Genomic DNA, 24,545 nt, shown 5'->3' with positions numbered 1-24,545 from the left:
CAAATCTGTATAATGACATGGGTATGACACAGGTATTACAAAAAGGAGGTGAAATATGAAGACATTGGTGACGTCCTCATTCCTCAAAAAGCTTATACATCCTACAGAATGAGTTTAATCAGAGAGTAAAGCTGCACAGTCTCTTGTGATGGTTGGGTTTAGGGGTAGGGTGAGGGCAATATAATATACGTTTGGACAGTATAAAATGAATGGAAACCTATGTAATGTCCCCACTTTTCACAAAAACAAGCATGTGTGTGTGTGTGTGTGTCAGTAAACAGCAGCAGATCTGTTGAACTGCTGAACTGAACTCTGATCTTCTGCATCGTCAGGATCTCTCTCTCACACACACACACACACACACACACACACACACACACACACACACACACACTCGCTGTCAGTCGTCCTGATGGAGAAGCTGTCGGTGTGTGTGTGTGATGATCCTCAGAGCAGGACTGACGCTTTCAGACCCCTGTGTTCGGTTCCTCCACATCAGCAAAACATGGAGAGTGAAGTATTACTGCGGTAAGACCAGCACACACACACAACCACATGCACACTCATATACACTAACACAGCCACACACACACACTCATGCACACGAGGGCTGTTCCTTTTCTGGACGAATTTTGTAAATTGTCGGTTGGGTTTAGAGGAAGTACGTGGGTGGGCGGGTCAGTCTGTAAAATTAGTTGGGTTTAGGGAAGGAGGAGGGTGGGTGAGTCGATTAGCCGGTCGCCTAGTCAATCAGTCATTCAGTCGGTCGTCAGCGGCCTCTGGTGGGTTTACGCAAGAGCACCCACGAGAGACATTCAAGATACGAAAAAGCGCACAAAGCAGCCTCTCGCGGATTCGTGTAAAACAACCCCTGCAAAAATAGATACCTCCCTGGATGTATTTTGTGGTCTCCAGAAACGTCCATGGGACTACTTTTCAAAATGAGCCTGTGTTGGGACTCGAACCATGCAAGCCAGTGGCGTGGAAAAAACTTCACCAATTGGCAAAAGTAAAGGATAAAAAACCTGGAGAGAAACCAGACTCTGTTGAGCACGACCATTTCTCCACTGGCCAAACGTCTTGTGCAGAGCTGCAGTCTAGGCGCTGGAGAAGCTGGACATCAGCGAAGACTCGTCTGTCCCTGGAGCATCACTGGAATCAGTCTCATGCTCTCCACTCCTGCATGACCACCACAGCAGCAGCTCAGGATACGGCCTGGTCCAGGATTATGGAAACCTTGGGATCATCTCGTCGCTGGTCTTGGATCGAATCAGTGGGAATGCATAATCTCTGAGGGCCTCGAGATGAGTATCTCCAGATGGAAATAGAGAATAAAGAGAATAATTAGCGTAGCTGCTGTTTGTTGTGTATATAAACGAGATGCGTGGGTGACACTCATGTATCATACCTCTGTGTGCTGCATTTACCAAAAAGATTTTAAAGTCTTTAAATCTTTAGATCTTTAGTCTTTAATCTAGTGTTGAACTGAGAGAGTGTGTCTGAGCCTCTGACATTATCAGGAAGGCCATTCCAGAGTTTAGGGAGCCATAAAGGAGAAGGCTCGACCTCCTTTAGTGGACTTTGCTATTCTACTTACTACCAGAAGCCCTGTGTTTTGAGATCTTAAAAAGCGGGTTGGATTGTAGCGAGACAGAAGGTTGGTTAGATAAACAGGAGCTTGATTATTTAGAGCTTTATAGGTGAGGAGTAATATTTTAAATTCAATATGAAACTGAACAGGCAGCCAGTGTAAGGAGGAGAACATTGGGCTGATATGATCATATTTTCTAGAGCTGGTCAGAACTCTGGCTGCTGCATTTTGTACTAGCTGAAGTTTGTTAATAGAGGATGCTGGACAGCCAGCGAACAGAGCATTACAGTAATCCAGCATAGAGCTCATAAAAGCATGGACTAGCTTTCTGCATCTGAGATGGAGAGCATACTTCGTAATTTAGCGATATTTCTCAGATGAAAGAAGGCAGTTTTTCTGACATGGGATATATGGTGTTCAACAGTTAGATTGCTGTCTAATATGACACCCAGATCTTTTATAGTAGCGCTAACGCTAACTCTGTATCCCTCTAATTGTAGATTGAGTTGCGAGATCTGCTGTGTACAGGATTTAGGCCCAATAAGTAATAATTCTGTTTTGTCTGCGTTTAAGAGAAGGAAATTGTTGGTCATCCAGTCTTTAACATCTCTAATACACTCAGTTAGTTTAGACAGTTCAGACGTCTCGTCAGGTTTAGTTGAAATATATAATTGAGTATCATCTGCATAGCAGTGAAAGCTGGTCCCATGTCTTCTAATAATGTCTCCCAGTGTAGCATGTATATTGTAAACAGCAAAGGGCCTAAAACTGATCCTTGAGGCACCCCATACTTTACTGGGCTGACTGGTGAAGGCTGTCCATTAATATTCACACACTGGTAACGGTCAGCTGAGTATGACTTAAACCATTGTAGAGCCTGTGCCTGGACACCTGTAGACTTTAAGCGGTCTATGAGGATATTGTGGTTGAGGGTGTCAAATGCGGCACTGTGATCCAGTAAAACTAATAGCGAGATGCACCCTTGATCAACAGCTAAGAGTAAATCATTGGTTATTTTCACTAATGCAGTTTCTGTACTGATGAGCCCTGAAATCTGACTGAAACACTTTAAAAAGCATGGATAGCACGATCGCTTCACAGCAAGAAGGTCGCTGGTTCAAGTCCAGGCTGGGTCAGTTGGCATTTCTGTGTGGAGTTTGCATGTTCTCCAGGTGCTCTGGTTTCCCCCACAGTCCAAACAAATGTGCTATAGAGGTATTGGGTAAGCTAAATTAGAATATGTATGTGAATGAGTGTATGGGTGTTTCCCAGTGTTGGGTTGCGGCTGGAAGGGCAAAACATATACTTGATAAGTTGGCGGTTCATTCCACTGAGGCAACCCCTGATTAGTAAAGGGACTAAGCTGAAAGAAAAGGAATGAATGAGCGAATGAATAATATGATGTATTAATTATATTTTATTTGATTATTATATATAAATATTTGGTCACTCTTTATTTTGATGGTCTGTTTGTTGAGTTTAAGTTGCATTACATCTACATGCCAACTAGTTAGTGTAAGTTGACATGTACTTATGTTCTTATAGTCTGTTAAATGTCTGTTTATCAGCAGATATTAAGCAGACAGACCACAAATACTCAAATGCACCATCAAAATAATGTGATACCAAATAATTGTAAATATATACAAATATATTTGGAACATTTGTCAACTATTAAATTGAATTGAATTCATTAACTAAGTGCTCTAAATTGTGCTCTATAAATAAAGTTTGCCTTGCCTTGTCTTAACCCTTAGCTTGGTTCTGCTGTACTTACCTGTTAGTAAAAAGACTGTCCAGCAAACCCACACACTGCAAAAAAATGCTTTTCTTGCTTAGATTTTTTGTCTTGTTTCTAGTCTTAATATCCAAAATTTCTTATATTAAGAAGCATTTTCTAGACAAGCAAAACAAATTGTCTTGTTTTAAGAAATAAAATGGCAATATTAAGTGAGTTTTTGCTTAAAACAACAAAATAATCTGCCAATGGGGTAAACAAAATAATCTTGTTTTTTCTTCTGACGTAAGATTATTTTGCTCACCCCATTGGCAGATTATTTTGCTTGTTTTACGGAAAATCTCACTTAATATTGGCATATTATTTCTGAAAACAAGACAATATATTTCACTTGCCTAAAAAATGCTTCTTGATGTAAGAATTTTTAGATATTTGGACAAGAAAAAAGACTAAATCTAAAAAATCTAAGTAAGAAAAGCATTTTTTTGTAGTGCATGCAGTGCATTGTGCACAGTTTTCTGCTTATTAAGTAGTTCTCTGATTTTCTTACTGTCAGTCTCTTCCCTCGCCATAGTAAGTTACCACCATATAACACATATGTGATAAATAACTTTAGTACATAATAGCCAGTTATGATTATTACTGAGTGATACAGATTTGTTCATGTCTGCATTGCAGTCAATCTAAGTAACATTGAGTTTTGACACCCCTAATACACCTGTGCAGAAAACACAGCTGCTCAAGGTTAAAAGCTGTCCAGAAATGATCAAAATCCCATAATGCAAATCAACAACAGAAATAAATGAGGAGAACTTAAAATATGAATCACAAACTTTGAAAAACTGCTGATTTACAGATATTTTACGCAGTGTACATCCAAACATGCCAAAGGTAAAACTTGATATTGGCAGTGTTTGCTCTCTCTGTGCAGAGTTTGTTGACTTTCTGAAGGACTTTGTTTCTGTCAGCAAACACTGAACATCAGATCAACTAATAATCAATAACACACACACATTTCACAAGTATAATGTTAATCCTCTGCTGGACATGCTGACTGATAATAAGCTGTATATTTACAGCCATGTTAGTATTCATTCATTCATTCATTCATTTTCTTTCGGCTTAGTCACTTTATTAATCAAGGGTCGCCACAGCGGAATGAACCGCCAACTATTCTAGCATATGTTTTACACAGCGGATGCCCTTCCAGCTGCAACCCAGTACTGGGAAACACCCATACACACTCATACACTACGGCCAGTTTAGTTGATCAGTTCCCCTATACCGCATGTGTTTGCACTGTGGGGGAAACCAGAGCACCCGGAGGAAACCAACACCAACACGGGGAGAACATGCAAACTCCACACAGAAACAACAACTGACCCAGTAGGGACTCAAACCAGTGACCTTCTTGGTGTGAGGCCACAGTCCTAACCACTAAGCCACCGTGAGGCCATCTTGACTTTTTTTTCTGAACATGTGTGAGTATACATGTAAGCGTGTGTGTGTGTGTGTGTGTGTAAGAGTGTTTGAATGTGAGTGTTTGTGTGAGCATGTGTGTGTAAATGTGAATGTGTGAGTGTGTGTGTGTGTATTAGTGTCTGAGCTTGATTGAGTGTATACAAATGATCATCAGACTGATCTCAGGTCAGCTGTGTTCCTCCATCTTCATCATCAGAGTTTATTGAGGCTGAAATATTGAGTTTCAGTAACTCTAAACCCCAGACTGAGAGCAGAAGCGTCGTCTCAGGTTGAACACCGCATGTGTGGCTCCAGAACTGCGCTGTAATTTCATTTAGATGAAGACGAGCTTCATTCAGTCTGAAGATCTGCAGCTGAAGGTAAAGCAGCTTTATTCTCCTCAATGTGACGCGTCTCACTTCATATGACTGATGTTTTACTGAAGCGTTGTTTTTACGTTTATGTAATGTTGTAAGGGAAGTAATAGGGCAGCGAGTCCCGGCTGGGTCAGTTGGTGTTTCTGTGTGGAGTTTGCATGTTCTCCCCGTGTTGGCGTGGGTTTCCTCCGGGTGCTCCAGTTCCCCCCACAGTCTAAAACAGGGGAAATGAGTATAGTGGAGTGTGTGTGTGTGTGTTTGTGTGTGTGTGTGTTTGTGTGTGTGTGTGTGTGTGTGTGTGTGTGTGTTTGTGTTTGTGTTTGTGTGTGTGTGTGTGTGTGTGTGTGTGTGTGTGTGTGTGTGTGTGTGTGTGTGTGTGTGTGAGTGTGAGTGAGTGTGTATGGCTGTTTCCCAGTGCTGGGTTGTAGCTGGAAGGGCATCTGCTGTGTAAAACATATACTGCAATAGTTGGCGGTTCATTCTGCTGTGGTGACCCCAGATTAATAAAGGGACTAAGAAAATGAAAGAAAATAAAAGAAAATGAATGAATGAATGAATGAATGAAATAATTAATTATTTAATTAATTAATAAATAATTATTATGACTGTGGACACACTATACTACACACACCTCTGCCCATCCGCGTACAGAAGGTGCATTATAGGTGCGCTTGAATATAAAGCGGGACGTTTGTTGATCTGGGGATAAGCTGAAGGAAAGGTGTGTGTGATGATGTTGTGTGTGTTTGACAGTCATTGTGCTGAAGACGAGGATGAAGGACAGAAGATGACGAGGCCTGATGCTTTCATTCCTCTGGAGGGCGAGACTGAGGTCACTGCGAGGAGAGGAAAAGCAGTCCTCGTCAGGTCAGACCGCTGCTAATTAACCCATTAACTCATGATGACAGTCAGCTGAGTCACAATTATTCACCATTCTGTGAATATATATTTTTTTCTTTCAATTAGTTCCTGAATGATGTTGAACAGATTCAGGAGTTTCTCACAGTGTTTCCTCTAATATTTGTTCTTCTGGAGAAAGTCTGATTTGTTTTATTTGGGCTAGAATAAAAGCTGTTTTTAATAGTTTTAAAGCCATTTTAAGGTCAATATTATTCGCCCCTTCAGCAATATTAGTGTTGGATTGTCTCCAGAACAAACCACTGTTGCCTAATTACCCTAATTTTACCCTAATTACCCTAGTGAAGCCTTTACATGTCACTTTAAGCTGTATAGAAGTGTCTTGAAGAATATCTAGTCTAATATTATTTACTGTCATCATGACAAAGAGAAAATAAATCAGTTATTAGAGATGAGTTATTAACACTATTATGATTAGAAATGTGGGTAACACTTTATAATAACTACACACTATAAATCATTTATTAAGCATTAGTAAATAATTCATTATCTGTTAAGCATTTACTCTACATTAATAAACGTTAGTCAGCAGTTTATAACTGCAGCTAAATGCTCTATTCTTGACTTATAATCACATTTAAAATGTGCTCAATAATTGTATTTTCATACTTAGTAAATGATTAATTTTTCATTACTAAATTAAGTATCGCATTATTTACAAACCAGTTGTATTTAAGAGTAGTTGAGGGTTTTTAGGGTCATTCAGAATGAGTTAGTAAATAATTAATAAACTATTGAAATCAACATTTATAACTCTTATTATTTAGCCATATACTAATTGTTACTAAGTATGTTGATAAATGCTTTATTAACTCAACTTCCCCTAGTTTTGATGCCTAATCTAAAGTGAGGACTATTCATGCTTTATAAATCCTTTATAAATGACAAATAAAGGCTCAGTTAAATTCTGAACAGGACAAATGACATTATTCATCCCTATTCAATTAAAGATACACAAATGAAACTGCACTTCAAATAAAAAATAAATCTTTGCAACCTGCTCTAAAATAACATCACTGTAGAGTTTAAACATTACATTTTATTACATTGTTTAATTATTATATTGTTGTTTTATCCAGTTTTGTTGTATTTTGACACTCCTGTTATTCAGCAATGTTTAAACTTTACAGTAATTTTACATTTTAGAAAAGATTGCACAGATTATCGTTCATTTGATTCTGAGCCTTTATTTGTCATTTATAAAGGATGTATAAAGCATGAATAGTCCTCACTTTAGATTAGGCCACAAAACTAGGTGAAGTTGAGTTAATAAAGCATTTATCAACATACTTAGTAACAATTATTATATGGCTAAATAATAATGTAATGTAGTGTAATGTAATGTGTGTTTATATAGCGCATTTATTGTGTATGGCCATACACCCAAAGCGCTTCACAATCATGAGGGGGGGTCTCTCCACACCACCACCAGTGTGCAGCTCCACTTGGATGATGCGACGGCAGCCACAGGACAACGGCGCCATTGTGCTCACCACACACCAGCTATTGGTGGAGAGGAGAGACAGTGATAGAGCCAATTCGGTGGATGGGGATGAGTGGGAGGACATGATCGTAAGGGCCGATAGAGGGACTTTGGCCAGGACACCGGGGTTACACCCCTGCTCTTTCACGAGAAGTGCCTTGGGATTTTTAATGACCACAGAGAGTCAGGACCTCGGTTTAACGTCTCATCCGAAAGACGGCGCTCACTGACAGTGTAGAGTCCCCTTCACTTTTACTGGGGCATTAGGACTCACACAGACCACAGGTTGAGCGCCCCCTGCTGGCCTCACTAACACCACTTCCAACAGCAACCCAGTGTTCCCTAGTGGTCTCCCATCCAGGTACTGACCAGGCTCAGCCCTGCTTAGCTTCAGTGAGTAACCGGTCTTGGGCTGCAGGGTGACATGGCTGTGGCTATAAGAGTTATAAATGTTGATTTCAATAGTTTATTAATCATTTACTAACTCATTCTGAATGATCCTAAAAACCCTCAACTACTCTTAAATACAACTGGTTTGTAAATAATGCGATACTTAATTTAGTAATGAAAATGTAATAATTTACTAAGTATGAAAATACAATTATTAAGCACATTTTAAATGTGATTATAAGTCAAGAATACAGCATTTAGCTGCAGTTATAAACTGCTGACTAACATTTATTAATGTAGAGTTAATGCTTAACGGATAATGAGTTCACTATTTGCTAATGCTTAATAAATGATTTATAGTGTGTAGTTATTATAAAGTGTTACCGAAATGTGTTGAAATCTGCTCTCTGCTAAGCAGAAATTGGGCAAATAAATAAACAGGGGGGCGAATAATTCTGACCTCAACTGTATACAGGGCTCAACAGTAAGGACTGCCTGATGGCCTGGTGCCAGCGTGAGAGACGCTTGGGACAGTAGACAGGATCATTACTGGCCCAATCGGGATATGAGTTTCATTTGCCTGCAACTTTTTGTTAATTGTGTGCAATTCAAGTGCTTTTCAAGCCTTGCTACCTTCTATGTGATGTCGTGAACTCCAATATTTCAGTTCCTCTTATCTGATTTGATGTTTTGAACATGCAATTTTTTTTGCCGTAACCTGGTAACAACCAGTACAGCGAAGAGACGGCAACATGGCGGTAACATCAAATTACAAGGCTAAAAGATAGTGTGTTTCTAACATCTTGGAAGCAGACGTTTACATGGGTACAACACGACGACGAAAAAAATGAAGTGATGTCACGATGACAAGTCGGCCGCCTTTTGTTAAATACTGCAATTCAAGAGTCCACTCTTAGCTGATGATTGATTATAAAGCGGGTTTGGCATGCTGTCCCGGGAGAGAGCCCTGAGCTCGTAAGATCCTAGATGCCCGGGGCTCCCTCCCGTTTGCATGGCGAGAGGGGAGTTTGAGCTCAGGTAGATGTGGAGAACTCCTCTGCTGTAGTAGCTGATGAACAGATAGTGATCGCTCTTAAGAGATAACTACTGACTAGCAGCATGTCTATGGTGCCGATTAGTCAATTAACTTAAGCTGCATGTTTTTGGACGGTGGGAGGAAACCTGGAAACCTGGTGGAAACCCATGTGAGCACGGGGAGAACATGTAAACTCCGCACGGAAACATCAGCTGGCTTGGTAAGGACTAGAACCAGAGAAGTCTTGCTGTGAGGCAACAGCTAACCACTGGGCCACCCATCTAGGAAAGGAGGAGGAGTAGGGGTGGAAGGGGGGATTCTTCAAAACGAAGATGGCTGTTATATGTAACTGAGGGTATTTATAGTGATTATGGAGTCGTCTGATTGGTGAATCATAAATTGGATAATACAGGCTGCAAGCAATCATAAGCACATGATCCTCTCAACATTAGTTTATAAATAAACTTCACTAAAATACCTGCACATTTTCTACACTGCTATTTCTGTTTTCATAACACTTATATTTTTGCTAATTATACATTTAGTACCATTTTTAAATATTTAAATTTCTAGATTCACAGACATTGTTTTTGACACATCATTTAAAATATGTGGCTAATAATAGCTATTAACTTTTCTCTTTTCTTTTGTTTTTGGTGGGGCCAGTGGACATTTTGCCAGGGCAAGTAAAAATCTGAATCATTGGCCCGATCGGACCAGTAGAAAAATAAACCTTAGCACTGAAGCCTGCTATATAAATACAATAAATAAAATAATATAATTATTCCAAAAATAAAACTAAAATATTCATTATCAAGTCCAAAAATCAAGCACTAGTATTCAGCCCTTTACTGCTTTACTCAATCATAACTAACGTGTTCACTCCACGTGTGTCTTGATTCAGATCTAAAACGTTTGACCCTTCATTACTTCTGCAAATCCAGAGTGACTCTGAACTGAAGTGTGAACGCAGGAAACCGCAGTCTTTCCAGGTGAATAAATCAGAAATATAACAGCAGATCTGCTAGATTTTAATGATGTGTGAATTGCTACACAGCAAACAAAAAAAGTTGTCTTAGAGTTTTTGTCATGTTTTTATAAATATCTAAAACTAATTAAATCAAGAAGAAAAACATATATGGTTATAGACAAACAAAATATATGGTCTTGTTTTCAGAAATAATGAGTAAATATTAAGTGAGTTTTTCCTTAATCTGACAATGTGGAAGCAGAATAATCTTATTTTTCTTTTTGACAAAAGTTTATTTCCCTCACCTCATTGCCGGATTATTCTGCTTGTTTTAAGGAAAAACTCACTAAATTTTGACTCATTATTTCTGAAAACAACACAATCTTTTTTGTTTGTCTAAAAAATGCTTCTTGATTTAATAATTTTTAGATATTTGGGCTGAAAACAAGACAAAAAATAAAAAATATATATATACTATTTTGTATATCATAATTATTGATCAAATTTAGAACAATTTAAACTTGTGTACTGATGTACATTAATAATTACAAATTTAGATTTTATACTCTAATATTAATACTCTAATGCTTTCTGCCATACAAAATGTATAATTTTGATCCATTCAGTTTATTTTTAGATACTGTAAAATTAGACCTGTGGTTTTGTGCTCAGGGTCGCATTTTAAAACTTCATAACAGATCTGAGATTTAATGTGCATTATCAGTTATGATTTTGATCTGTATCACTGACTATGGATGATGTTTGTGTTCTAGTTTCCCCGCACTAATTCTCAATATCACAAAGTGTTCAAGGACGTCAGTGAGGAGGAGAAGCTCAGGCAGAGTACGCTCACATTCACATTTATTCATTCATTCTTTTAGCAGATTCTTGCATTCAAAGTGACTTACACATGAGGAGAAAAGAAGCACTGAGCTTTATTTAAAACCATAGCTGGAGTGTATATAATCTGAATTATGTAATCATATTAAAAATCAATCAGACCAGATCAAATTACAGTTATTTTTTTATGGATCACTTCAGGATATCACACACAATGACAGTAAATATTTCACAGTTCATTGAATCCATTGCTACCCATATATAGTAATCCAAATGTAATGTAATCAGTAACTAAAGTAATCTAAAAGTAATCCAAAAGTAGTCATATTGCAACACCATGGATCTGAGAGATTACATTACTGACCAATATTTTTTTTCATATAATCTGTATTCAGTAACTGACTATGGTTCAAATGTAATCATAAAGTTGTCAGACAGTTCAAAAGTAATCTAAATGTAATCCAAAAAAAGTCAGGTTACATTACTATTAATGTGTAATCTGAGAGATTATATTACTGACTTAAAATGTAATCTGTAATTAGAAACTGATTATGGTTCAAAATTAAACCAAATGTAATTTAAAAGCAGTTAAACAATTCCAAAGTAATGTAAATATAATCCAAAAGTAGTCAGACAGTTCAAAAGTAATCTAAATGTAATCCAAAATAGTCAGATTACATTGCCATTAATGTGTAATCTAAGAGATCATATTACTGACATAAAATATTGTCATGTAATCTGTAATTAGTTACTAATTACAGTTCAAAAGTAATCCAAATGTAATCTAAAAGTAGTCGGGCGGATCCAAAGTAATCTAAATGCAAACCAAAAGTAGTCAGACATTTCCAAAGTAATCTAAATGTAATCCATACGTAGTCAAATTACATTACCAAAAATGTGTAATCTGAGAGATTATATTACTGACAAAAACTATGGTCATGTAATCTGTAATTAGTAACTGATTAAGGTTCAAAATTAATCCAAATGTAATTTAAAAGCAGTCAAACAGTTCCAAAGTAATCTAAATAAAATCCAAAAGTAGTCAGACAGTTCAAAAGTAATCTAAATGAAATCCATATGTAGTCAGATTACATTACCATAAGTGTGTAATCTAATAGATCATATTACTTACTAAAAATAGTGTCATGTAATCTGTAACTAGTTACTGATTACAGTTCAAAAGAAATCGAAATGTAATCTAAAAGTATTCAGACATTTCCAAAGTAATCTAAATGTAATCCAAACGTAGTCAGATTGCATTACAAAAATAGTGTAATCTGAGAGATTATATTACTGACAAAAAATATTGTCATGTAATCTGTAATTAGTAAGTAATTAAGGTTTAAAATTAATCCAAATGTAATTTAAAAGCAGTCAAACAGTTCCAAAGTAATCTAAATATAATCCAAAAGTAGTCAGACAGATCAAAAGTAATCTAAATGAAATCCAAATGTAGTCAGATTACATTACCATAAGTGTGTAATCTAATAGATCATATTACTGATAAAAAATATTGTCATGTAATCTGTAACTAGTTACTGATTACAGTTCAGAAGGAATCGAAATGTAATCTGAAAGCTGTCAGACAGTTCCAAGGTAATTCAATTGTTATTCAAAAGTAGTCAGACAGTTCAAGATTAATCCAAATATAATCCAAAATCAGTCAGACAGTTCCATAGTAATCCAAATGTAATCTTAAAGTAGTAAGACTGTTCCAAAGTAATCTAAATGTAATCCAAAAGTAGTCAGACAGTTCAAAAGTATCTAAATGTAATCCAAACATAGTCAGATTACATTACCATAAGTGTGTAATCTAAGAGATCATATTACTGACAAAAAAAATATTGTCATGTAATCTGTAATTAGTTACTAATTACAGTTCAAAAGTAATCCAAATTTAATCTAAAAGCAGTCAGACAGTTTCAAAGTACTCCAAATGTAATCTAAAACCTGTCAGATAGTTCCAAGGTAATTCAAATGTTATTTAAAAGTAGTCAGACAGTTCAAAAGTAATCCAAATATAATCCAAAATCAGTCAGACAGTTCCAAAGTAATCCAAATGTAATCCAAAATCAGTCAGACAGTTCCAAAGTAATCCAAATGTAATCCAAAATCAGTCAGACAGTTCCAAAGTAATCCAAATGTAATCCAAAATCAGTCAGACAGTTCCAAAGTAATCCAAATGTAATCTAAAAGTAGTTGGACTGTACCAAAGTAATCTAAATGCAAACCAAAAGTAGTCAGACATTTCCAAAGTAATCTAAATGCAAACCAAAATCAGTCAGACAGTTCCAAAGTAATCCAGATGTAATCCAAAATCAGTCAGACAGTTCCAAAGTAATCCAAATGTAATCCAAAATCAGTCAGACAGTTCCAAAGTAATCCAATTGTAATCTAAAAGTAGTTGTGCTGTACCAAAGTAATCTAAATGCAAACCAAAAGTAGTCAGACATTTCCAAAGTAATCTAAATGTAATCCAAAAGTATTGAAATTACATTATTTTGAATGTGTAATCTAAGAGATTAAATTACTGACTACACAGTTTATTATGTAATCAGTGATCAGTAAGTGAGTACAGCTCTTCAGTAATCCTCCAGCTCGGCTATAGAAGAGTGATTAGTGTTGTCTTCTGTCCGCCAGGTTATACGTGTGCCCTGCAGAAAGATATTCTCTATCAGGGTCGACTCTTCGTCTCCGAAAACTGGATCTGCTTCCATTCCAGAGTGTTCGGAAAAGACACAAAGGTCAGCCTCAAAACACGATTTAACACTTTTAATCACAAAATATAAGAATAGGCGCAGTTAAGGGCAATTACACACACACACACACACACACACACACACACACACACACACACACACACACACACACACACACACACACACAAAATGCTTTTCCAACTTTATAGAACCAAATTAGTCCATCTTTTACCCAACTTAAATTGACATAATATTTTTTAGAGTCTACCATATGTCAAAACTCATTACTTTATCATATCATATATAAACACAAAACATCACAGTTACAAGTAAATCAATTAGAAAATCAGACTCGTACACTTAACAACCTATTTTTGTCTTCGTATTAATCCAAAAAATCATGAGTCATGAGTATTATTGTTTTCTTTTATAAATAATGAGTCAAAATAAGTGCATTTTTCCCCAAAACAAACAAAAATAATCTTCCAGTTTAGTAACTGACACATTTCTGCATTTCATAATTCATAAATGTCCTTTTCAGCATGCAGCACACACACACACACACACACACACACACACACACACACACACACACACACACACACACACACACACACACACACTCTTCATAGTTTTATTCACACTGTAAAGTAAGTAGTGAGGCTACTAGCTTAACTACATTTCTCAGTAGTGTGTCGGTAGCGTCGCTACTTTATAAATCAAATAGCTTTTCAGTAGCGGAGCTATTTTATTAGTGAAGACTACGTTTACCAATCGTGGATCATTAAGTGACGGCACTGACATTCATAGAGCTGTGAGGCCGGAGTCTAGCCGATAAAAGTAAATCTACAGGACTGCGAGAATGACGTAAACAAAACTTTGTTGTGGGTCACTACCACCCATACACACTCCCGTTTTTCCCTGCAGTCTTCCGTATTTTCAGACCCATCTCCCGCCTTTCTCCCGTATTGTTCCGTCTCCTGAAAAGTCCTGGAATTCCACCCCCCACCCCAACACATATCGCCAACCAATTAGGCTAACACGAGAAATTTGCTTGATGGAAAGATGACTGAGGCAGTTATTTCTGAAGCAGGATTCCTCGTCATAAACTGACCCAGCCCAGACTCAAAGCATTTAAACATTTGCACTCAAATCATTTGCAGAAGATTAGAAAAAGTCGTATTTAGTAACCTTAATGCTTTGATTTGAGTAGTTTATTATAATGTGTTTTCCCTCAGATCGCCATTCCAGTGTCCTCTGTGACCGTCATCAAGAAAACCAAAACTGCCATCCTGGTGCCGAACGCTCTGGTCATCTCGACTGCACTCGAGCGGGTAAAAAACACTGAGCATCATCATATCCGTCTGTCACTGAAGCGCTTGTGTTTCTCATCTCTCTTATTTCTGCAGCATGTGTTTGTTTCTTTTCTGTCTCGAGACACAACCTACAAGGTCCTGATGTCCGTCTGTCCACATATGATCGTAAGTTTATTCAGTTGTTTGTTTGTTTTACATTTATTTGTGGTTTAAAGTCTATTTTTGTGATGTTTTATTACAGTTTTAGGTCATTTATTGGCCAAACCTTTGTTTATTGTTTGTTTGTAACTATAGGTATTGTTTATTAAAAATGTTATTAAATTTAACTATTATCATAATTATTTTATTATTTGGGTGGCACAGTGGCGCAGTGGGTAGCGCTGTTGCCTCACAGCAAGAAGGTCGCTGGTTTGTGCCTCAGCTCAGTTGACGTTTCTGTGTGGAGTTTGCATGTTCTCCCTGCGTTCGCGTGGGTTTCCTCCAGGTGATCCGGTTTCCCCCACAGTCCAAACACATTCGCTATAGGGGAACTGATCAACTAAACTGGCCGTAGTGTATGGGTGTGTGTGTGTGTGTGTGTGGGTGTAAAAGAGCGTGTATGAATGTTTCCCAATACTGGGTTGCAGCTGTAAGGGCAGCCACTGCCTAAAACATATGCTGGAATAGTTGACGATTCATTCTGCTGTGGTTAGTCCCTGATTAATAAAGGGACTGAGCTAAAAAGAAAATGAATAAATATAATAAAATATACAGAAATTAAATAAAAATGTGTAAAAATGATAAATAAAATAATTGCAAAAATTAAATAGATATTTAAACAAAAAATTAAAAAATTTAATAAAATTAAATAAAATATATTTTTTTAGCTTTTATGTTGTATTTTATTTCCATTAGTGTGTGTTGTATTATTTTAAGTGTGTTTAGTGTTTTGTCTGACTGTTTTGTTTTTTTGTTTTGTTTTGTTTTGTTTTGTTTTGTTTTGTTTTGTTTTGTTGTGTTGTGTTGTGTTGTGTTGTGTTGTGTTGTGTTGTGTTGTGTTGTGTTTTGTTTGTTTGTTTTGTTTTTCTTTTTCTTTTTCTGCAGGAGGAAACTCCTGGAGTGGCTCAGAGCAGCATTAGAGCTCATCATCATCATCATCATCTTCATCATCCTGCAATACTGACTGCAGTATGAGTCTCTCTTTACTTCTTCATCAGTCGTCACTTATTTATCATTCACACTTAGCTGTGTGTGCGTGTGTGCGTGTGTGCCTGTGTGCATGTGTGCTTGCAGGACTTCAGTGCTGATCTGTCAGATCTGGATGCTCCTGAGAGACAGACGGGTCAGCGGACGGAGGACAGCAGCAGCTCAGACTGTCCAGAGGCTCCAGAGTACAGCAAAACAGCCAGTGAGGGTCTACACACACACACACACACATCTGATTCACTGAAACACTAGTGCGCGCATACAAACACTCATTAGGTTTACTGAAACACCAGCACACACACACACATCAGATACACTGAAACCAGGAGGTTGGTCAATATACCTTTAAAAGCCTTTAACTTGACGTTATTATTATTAGAAAAACAAAATACGATGGAAAACATTTGGAAAATGGGAGTGCGTCACACTGCTTGCACACACTGTGAAATGTGAACTAGTGATGGGTCGTTCATGAACGATTCGTTCATTTTGAACGAATCTTCAATAGGACTCGGGAACTATGAGTCCTCTCAGGGAGTGATTCGTTCATCCACGCGTGCGCACATTTGTGCTGGTATTGTTAATTTCAAGTCATCACATTGGCAGAAGCCAATCATACGCATTTAGAGCTGGAAAAAGTTTTGATCCGCTCATCTCTCGAGTCCTCTATCGGGTCTGAGTCACTCGTTCATCACGGGCCAATCATACGCGTTTAGAGCCGGAAAAAGAATTGAACCGTTCATCTCTCGAGTCCTCGGGTTTGAGTCATTCTGTCACGTGATGAACGAACGATCATGGCTCCTATCAGCTTAGACTGTGCATTGATTAAGATTATATGTGACTGTCAGTGTAACGTGAATGAACCCCTGAAATTTAAAGACATGAAGAGGTGAGCTGAGCACAGAGACAACAATACCTTCATATGCAAAAGAGCAGCTCAACACTGAATTATTATTTTCTCCTTCTTATATTCTGTTTATTACTTATTTGTCATGCAATTAACCTTTTGGGCTAGTTGTAGATGTGTTTGAAAGCAATTTGTAACATTTTAATAATATTTTGGCAAATTGAACCAAATGAACGAAATGACTCGAAAAAGATTCGTTCATCTTGATGAACGAGACTCAAAGATCCGAGTCAGTAAAATGATCTGAACTTCCCATCACTAATGTGAACAGCCCCTCACAGTATAGCTGCATTTCCAGTGTCAGGCCAGTGCGAGCCAGGGCTTTTATCGGGCCGTGCTGTGCCAATATCCCGGGAGCATGTGCAGTGAGGCTGAAATCATGTCACCCAAACTCCACCCACAGAACATCCCCGAATCAAATGTCACACAATCCGCCCAGTTCAGCAGGGATCAAGCACACATCACATCATCACGACACCATTAAACTGAAGACAACCAACACACACAGATGAGCCGCTACTGTACAGCAGCACAGTATATGTCTAAACGCACAGACTGTGTGCTTCATTCAGTATATTCCTTTACTCGCCGAACCACTGTTGGCATCGAGTGCTTTCGCCACTAGCGGAGGGACCCAGCGCACCATCCATAATATAACACCACACAAATGCTCCGCTAATAACTCGCTATAAAATGTGTTTATAACATCCTCGATTAGATAGACAACGTTAAACATTCAGCCCAAATGCTCCAGAGAGACCCGAACAGATTCATATTCCCCTAGACTGTATGACACTTCATAGCCGATTCACCTTTATTAGGAGAATAATGTAAGGATGCTGCAGATTATTCAGTTATCTTAGGTAAAGGAAAGTGTTTCAGGACATTACAGCAGGTAATAAAATATACCGATGTGCTCAGCAGATATCCACTAATAAAGCTCTACATTTAACATTTTTATTTTTTATTTTACCACCTCATATGAAAATATAAGCACTTGTTTGAGAAGAATACAATTTTATGTGCAGTTTTCCCCAATGCCTTTGTAAAGCAGCGCTGCAGGACTGATGACACAACAGACCACATCTCTAGAACTGCTCGATCTTGCAGATTCGCACTCTATAACATCAGAAAGGTCCGACCCTTCCTATCTGAACATGCAGCTCAACTCCTTGTTCAAGCTCTTGTTCTTGTCAGACTAAACTATTGCAACTCTCTACTAGCCGGGCTTCCAGCTAACTCTATCAAAAGTCTTCAACTGCTCCAGAACGCAGCAGCACGAGTGGTCTTTAATGAAGCTAAAAGAGCACATGTCACTCCGCTGCTCATCCGTGTGCACTGGCTGCCAGTTGCTGCTCGCATCAAATTCAAAGCTCTGATGTTTGCCTACAAAGCGACTTCTGGCTTTGCTCCTTCTTATCTGCTCTCACTTCTGCAGATGTATGTGTCCTGCAGAAACTTGCGTTCTGTGAATGAACGTCACCTCGTGGTTCCATCCCAAAGAGGGAAGAAATCACTTTCCCGAACTCTCGCGTTCAATCTGCCCAGTTGGTGGAATGAACTCCCTAACTGCATCAGAACGGCAGAGTCACTCGCTGTCTTCAAGAAACCACTAACAACTCAACTATTTAGTCTCCACTACACTTCCTAATCTGCAATTGCATCTCTGACTCTGATCTCTAACTGTATTACAAAAAAAATGACTAATGTTTTGCTTCTTACACTTTACACACCTGAAACTTGCCTACAGCACTTCTTCATTGTTGCTCTTATAGTTGTGTAAATTGCTTCCTTGTCCTCATTAGATAAAAGCGTCTGCTAAATGACTCAATGTAAATGTAAACAGAAGGTGGTTTCTGATGCTTTCACTCACCCCAATAATGCTCTGCTTGCAGGATTTGATTAATATCATCATCTCCAAATACTTTATCAATATTAGTTTAAAGCTCCTCTGCTGTTTATTGTTTTTAGTAAATATCTAAAAGCTTCTTTTCAGAGAGGCCTTTATAAATGAAAGTTTAAATGGCTTAAAACGGTTTAATTTATCTGTAGTGTATATCCCTAAATTATTCTAGCTTCTGTTTGTTTTATATTGGTTTATTTATTTAAAGTGATTTTATTATATCTGATATTTGTAACTCTTTAAATGATTTTAATATAGCTCAGGCTATTTTATCTAGATATGACACTATTGTGTTGAGCATACAGAGGTGGACACGTCATTTGTAGAGTTGTATGTCTTTCAGTTGTGTTCATATTGTGTATTATCTCCAAAATCAAGAGAGAAAGAATCCCAGCTGCTCACAACATCAACAGAGCTGTCAAGCGAGCGCTCTTTCACCTGGTCTCTCTCTCACACACACACACACACACATACACACACACACACACACACACACACACAGGCATCTAATCGCACATGTTTCATGCACAAACACACTATTTAAACTTGATAAAAACTCAATTATTACACGTTGAAACATCGAGAAGGACTCCGCAGAGAAATGTCACTCATAAATTAAACTACTTTATTATTTTATGCAACAGAATTACATTTAATAGGGAACATAAGGGTGATCATAAGCAGAAAAACCCTGGCCTATAAGGTGTTTATGGAATGTCTTAAACCAGGGGTCACCAACATGGTGCCTGCAGGCACCAGGTAGCCCGCGAGGATCACATGTGTTGCCCACAGGCCTGTTCTAAAAATAGCTCACCATAGCACCACTTACCAGTAAGCTTCATCTAATATAGAAGTAATCATTTAAAAATGTAAATATTTGCAGAGATATATAAAAATAAAGTGTTGCACATTGATACATTAAATACAGGGCATTTCCTACCCTGTTAAATCATTGTTGATAACATTTTGTGAGAATCATTAACATGGTCAGTGTCTTCACATGGATGAAAATCATTAATTATTACCAAAAACAAAGTATAATTAAAAGTAAATTGAGCAAATTTGTTATTTGAGAAGTGTTTATCAAACTGGTAGCCCTCCACATTAATCGGTACCCAAGAAGTAGCTCTCAGTTTCATAAAGGTTGGTGACCCCTGTCTTAAACTGAGCAGCTGTATGTTTTCTTTCCCTCATTTATTGATTTGTTTGCTGCATGTTCTCATGTGCAATCAGAAAACTAGTGTTATGATGACAATGCCATCTTTACCAGACGCTGTGGAATCACCACCACAGTTTAAATACTATAGTTGTTGTTACCATAGCAACTGTAGAATCACCACAACAGATGAATTACAATAGTTTTTGTGTTACCATAGCAACTGTAGAATCACTACAACAGATCAATTACTATAGTTGTTGTGTTACCATAGCAACTGTAGAATCACCACAACAGATCAGTTACTTTAGGTGTTCTGTTACCATGGCAACTGTACAATCACCACAACAGATTAATTACTATAGTTGTTGTACCATAGCAACTGTAGAATCACCACAACAGATCAGTTACTATAGTAGTTGTGTTACCATAGCAACTGTAGAATCACCACAACAGATCTATTATTATATATGTTGTGTTACTATATCAACTGTCACCACAACATATCGTGATTATTGACCTCGTCAAGATGGCGCCGCGGATGGCCGCCTTGGTGTGGAGCTCTCCAGTGTTTGCACTGTTTTTGTTGGTCTGTCCGGTTTTATGTTTATCAAACACGATCAGTTACACCAGAGATAAGCTGCTGAACATTCAGCCGTGCACACCAACTAATCACGAACTGGATTTTGATGTCTCGGGCAATCTCCACCTCTCCTTTAACTCCGTCCTGAAGCCCGAGCTGGCCCTCTTTGGTCCAAGGTATTCGGCAGGCCGAAAAAGGCTGGCCGCTGGCCCCGAGAAAGCCCACTTTGGCCTCTGGCCCTGGCACACTCGCTTTAGGCGCAATAGTGGAAACGCGGCTAGTGTCTCTGTGGCATTTGATGTCATTGTTGGATGTAAAATATTCTATGTGAACTATATTACATTTAAAAATGCCCGTGTTTCAGCATAATCTGTGTTTTTCAGAGTTCCAGAAGCGCTCTCAGGTGACGAAACGAGACGGTGAACTGGATCCACACATCAAACAAGAGACTGACAGCACTAAAAACCTGCCATACACTGGTAAAACACACACACACACACACACACACACACACACACACACACACACACACACACACACACACACACACACACACACACACACACACACACAGGCTTAGAGATGTGCAGTGTGTGTGAGGATAGTCAGAGTATGTTGTGTGTGTTTCAGCATCAGCCGATCTGGAGCTCATGAAGACACTCAGACCTGTTTCTCTCTCTCTGAACACACTGGTGCTGATCTACCTCTCACTGTGAGACACACACACACACACACACACAGATACAGACACACAAAAACAGGTCTTTTGACATTCAGAATTTGCCACAGAAAGTACATTACACCTATGGAGAGTCCTCATGAACCACCCATGTGTGTGTGATTGTGTGTGTGTGTAGGGTGTGTGTGCTGCTCTTCTCCTCCTGCTATATGGCCTTTAAGATGGTCAGTCTGGAGGAGCGGCTGATGGCTCTGCTCTCCATGGAGCTGCCACACAAAAGGTGAACATCAAGCTGATCATCTCACTCACATTTACACACACGCTTCTAAACAATACTATATTAAAGTGCAGTATGCTGTAAATAATGTGGTATTTACTAACCAAATGTTTTACTACAGTAAACTGTGGTGTATTGCAGTATAGTTGTAGAAAACTACAGTATTGGTCATGTTATATTACCATAGCAACTGTCGAATCACCACAACAGATTATTTCTATAGTTGTTGTGTTACTATAGCAACTGTAGAATAACCACAACAGATCAATTAATATAGTTGTTGTGTTACCATAGCAACTGTGGAATCACCGCAACAGATCAATTACTATAGTCGTTGTGTTACCATAGCAACTGAGGAATCACCACAACAGATTAATTACTATAGTCGTTGAGTTACCATAGCAACTGTAGAATCACCACATCGGATCAATTATTGTAGTTGTTGTGTTACCATAGCAACTGTAGAATCGCCACAGAAAATCAATTACTGTAGTTGTTGTGTTACCATAGCAACTGTAGAATCACCACATCGGATCAATTATTGTAGTTGTTGTGTTACCATAGCAACTGTAGAATCGCCACAGAAAATCAATTACTGTAGTTGTTGTTACCATAGCAACTGTAGAATCACCATAGGAAATGTATTACTGTAGTTGTTGTGTTACCATAGCAACTGTAGATTCACCATAACAGATCAATGGCTGTAGTTGTTGTGTTACCATAGCAACTGTAAATGTAGCAACTCTGTGTGTGTGTGTGTGTGTGTGTGTGTGTGTGTGTGTGTGTGCGCGTGCGCGTGCGTGTGTGCGTGCGTGTGTGCGTGTGTGTGTGTGTGTGTGTGTGTTACTGCAGGGATGGACATATAAGCGTGTACGCTGGAGATTCAGCTGAGGTCTGCTCTGTTCTGTCCGCCTGTCTCCTGAGGCTGGAGAAGGTTTGTCTGAAACTCTTTTTCGAAATCACCTACTACTCGACTATATACTAGATTTGAGTTTGAACTTATCACACAACTGTTATCAAAGTGTGTTCTATGTGGTGAGGGTTGGTAGTATGAATGGAATCGGAACATACTACATCCACAATTTGTCAAGATCACATGACCTTTGTCAGTTGCGTTGCTATCCATTCTGGCATAGCGTAGAGTTCATTGATTGCACACTACAGAATCTTACTGCCAGTAATAGCTCCTGGTTCCTTTAACCTGAGAATTAATGGATTTCCTAACCCATGGGCTTTCATGCAACCGGGCTCATATGCTTAATATATGTACTTAATGACATAAGACCAGTTTCCACCTCTGCTGACCGATGCTGATGCTCAGATTCACAGGAGCCTGCAGAGACTGATGGACACGATGACGGACTGATGGAGAGTCTGAGACGCTTTAACTGGTGTCAATAAACCATCATAATGAGGAATAATTGATCACACGTCCCCTCTGCTGAACCCACTGTTGAGATGTTGTGTGTGCGAGTGTGTTAATCAGGTGTGTGTCCTCCTCAAACTGCTGTGTGCGTCACTAGTGTCCTCCACATCTCCTCCTTCTGTTGTGTTTTCTGACTGCTGTAGCTGTGAAATCCCTCTTATCATTCAGCGGAGTGATATGGAGCTGTAATGCGCTCTAAACCTGCCGGAACTACTTTAGCGGTGCCTTTATCTGACAATAACCAAACACCAGAGAGTGACCATCAGCCAATCAGAATCCAGCATTCAGCAGCCCTGCAGTGTAAATGAAGAACTCATATGCAAAAACCTCTAAAAGCCGTCTGAAATTTCTCCTAAAATTAGTACTTCTCTCAGCCTCCTACATTTATGTTCAGTTATTTCACTTTAAATGGTCATGACTGAAAGGACAAGATCTCAGATACAAGCGGCCGAAATGAGTTTCCTTCGCAGGGTGGCAGGGTGCACTCTTATAGATAGGATGAGGAGTTCTGACACCCGGGAGGAGCTCGGAGTAGAGTCGCTGCTCCTCCACATCGAGAGAAGTCAGCTGAGGTGGCTCGGCAATCTGTTTCGGATGCCTCCTGGACGCCTACCTAGGGAGATGTTCCAGGCATGTCCCACCGAGAGGAGGCCTCGGGGAAGACCCAGGACACGCTGGAGGAACTATGTCTCTCGGCTGGCCTGGGAACGCCTCGGGATCCCCCTGGAGGAGCTGGAGGAAGTGTCTGGGCAGAGGGAAGTCTGGAGTTCTCTCCTAAGACTGCTGCCCCCGCGACCCAGCCCCGGAAAAGCGGCAGAAGATGAATGAATAATTGAATGAATGAATGAAAATAACTTATATGTCACTATAAAAGTAACATTACTGAGCCGACACACAGAAGTCAGAGAAAAATGCTCATTTTAGAAGAAAACATCAAATGGCATTCAGAGGTTTTTGCCTCTTCATATGTTAATCATTCACATGTTTCTTCTTGATTAGGTTTTCTTGTTATTCTTTATTAATTTATATCAATATATATATATTTTAACCTGATAAAAGTAAGATATCTTATATGAAACAGTGATGTGCTCAAAACCTGCCGGAACTACTTTATCCAGGGGTGCGTTTCCCAAACCACGGCACAACTCACGGCTGAACTATGCATCATTTGGGAAAAGAGCGATGTGTGACGAGAGTTTGCCAAAACCCCTAGTTTCTCTATGGCAGAGCCATCGTTTAAACCAGGGGTTCTCAACTGGTTTGGCCATGGGACCCACATTTTTACATGGTCATCAAGCCGCGACCCAAATTTTTAGGAACTATAATCCTACTTTTAGGAATTATAATTCGCTTGTATTTAATTGTTAACATACACAACTAGTGACTGATAAATCATAAGAAAATCACCAAGACTTACAAATAAACTATATTTTACTGCTGTCATTTAACAAAATGTATCAAATTATAGAAATATTACAGAGTAAAAACGACAAATACTGTAAACAGTGGTTAGGGAAAGGAAAAGTTCAGTTCCCATGAGCTAAACTGAGCTGTTTATAAAACATTAACACTGATCCAGTTAAACAGAACAGAAACCAGCAAATTGAAGT

The 24,545-nt window shown here is 38.6% G+C and overlaps 2 protein-coding genes across 4 annotated transcripts in view; one reads left to right on the top strand and one right to left on the bottom strand.

Moving 5' to 3' along the window:
* si:ch211-87m7.1 overlaps positions 1-24,545 on the bottom strand; it is a 272,159-nt gene that overhangs the window by 123,959 nt on the left and 123,655 nt on the right. The gene's annotated exons all lie outside the window — the stretch shown is intronic.
* gramd2b (GRAM domain containing 2B) lies at positions 393-24,545 on the top strand. Of its 3 annotated transcripts, XM_073909986.1 has the most exons (15): positions 393-528; positions 5,008-5,170; positions 5,921-6,034; positions 9,899-9,986; positions 10,738-10,807; positions 13,445-13,548; positions 14,742-14,837; positions 14,913-14,984; positions 15,903-15,986; positions 16,092-16,206; positions 20,937-21,032; positions 21,184-21,265; positions 21,411-21,512; positions 22,362-22,443; positions 22,831-24,535. In XM_073909986.1, exons 3-15 carry the CDS (start codon positions 5,955-5,957, stop codon positions 22,873-22,875), a joined length of 1,116 nt encoding a protein of 371 aa, XP_073766087.1. In that variant the 5' UTR covers positions 393-528; positions 5,008-5,170; positions 5,921-5,954; the 3' UTR covers positions 22,876-24,535. The 3 variants fall into 3 exon arrangements, with proteins under 3 accessions (XP_073766087.1, XP_002663092.3, XP_068079175.2); XM_002663046.8 differs by lacking the exon at positions 5,008-5,170 and having other exon boundaries at positions 22,831-24,545; XM_068223074.2 differs by lacking the exons at positions 5,008-5,170; positions 5,921-6,034.

Source organism: Danio rerio, chromosome 8, assembly GCF_049306965.1.
Source record: "Danio rerio strain Tuebingen ecotype United States chromosome 8, GRCz12tu, whole genome shotgun sequence".
NCBI classification, from domain to species: domain Eukaryota; kingdom Metazoa; phylum Chordata; class Actinopteri; order Cypriniformes; family Danionidae; genus Danio; species Danio rerio.
Note: the sequence above shows the minus strand (reverse complement) of the source record. Positions and strands in the feature narration are given on the sequence as shown.

Bases quoted from the DNA above. Each gene is read 5' to 3' on its own strand.
- gramd2b (XM_002663046.8), top strand. From the start codon at position 413: ATGGAGAAGCTGTCGGTGTGTGTGTGTGATGATCCTCAGAGCAGGACT. The intron at 529-5,920 runs GTAAGACCAGCA...TGTGTTTGACAG, and splicing joins GAGAGTGAAGTATTACTGCG to TCATTGTGCTGAAGACGAGG. The intron at 13,549-14,741 runs GTCAGCCTCAAA...GTTTTCCCTCAG, and splicing joins TGTTCGGAAAAGACACAAAG to ATCGCCATTCCAGTGTCCTC.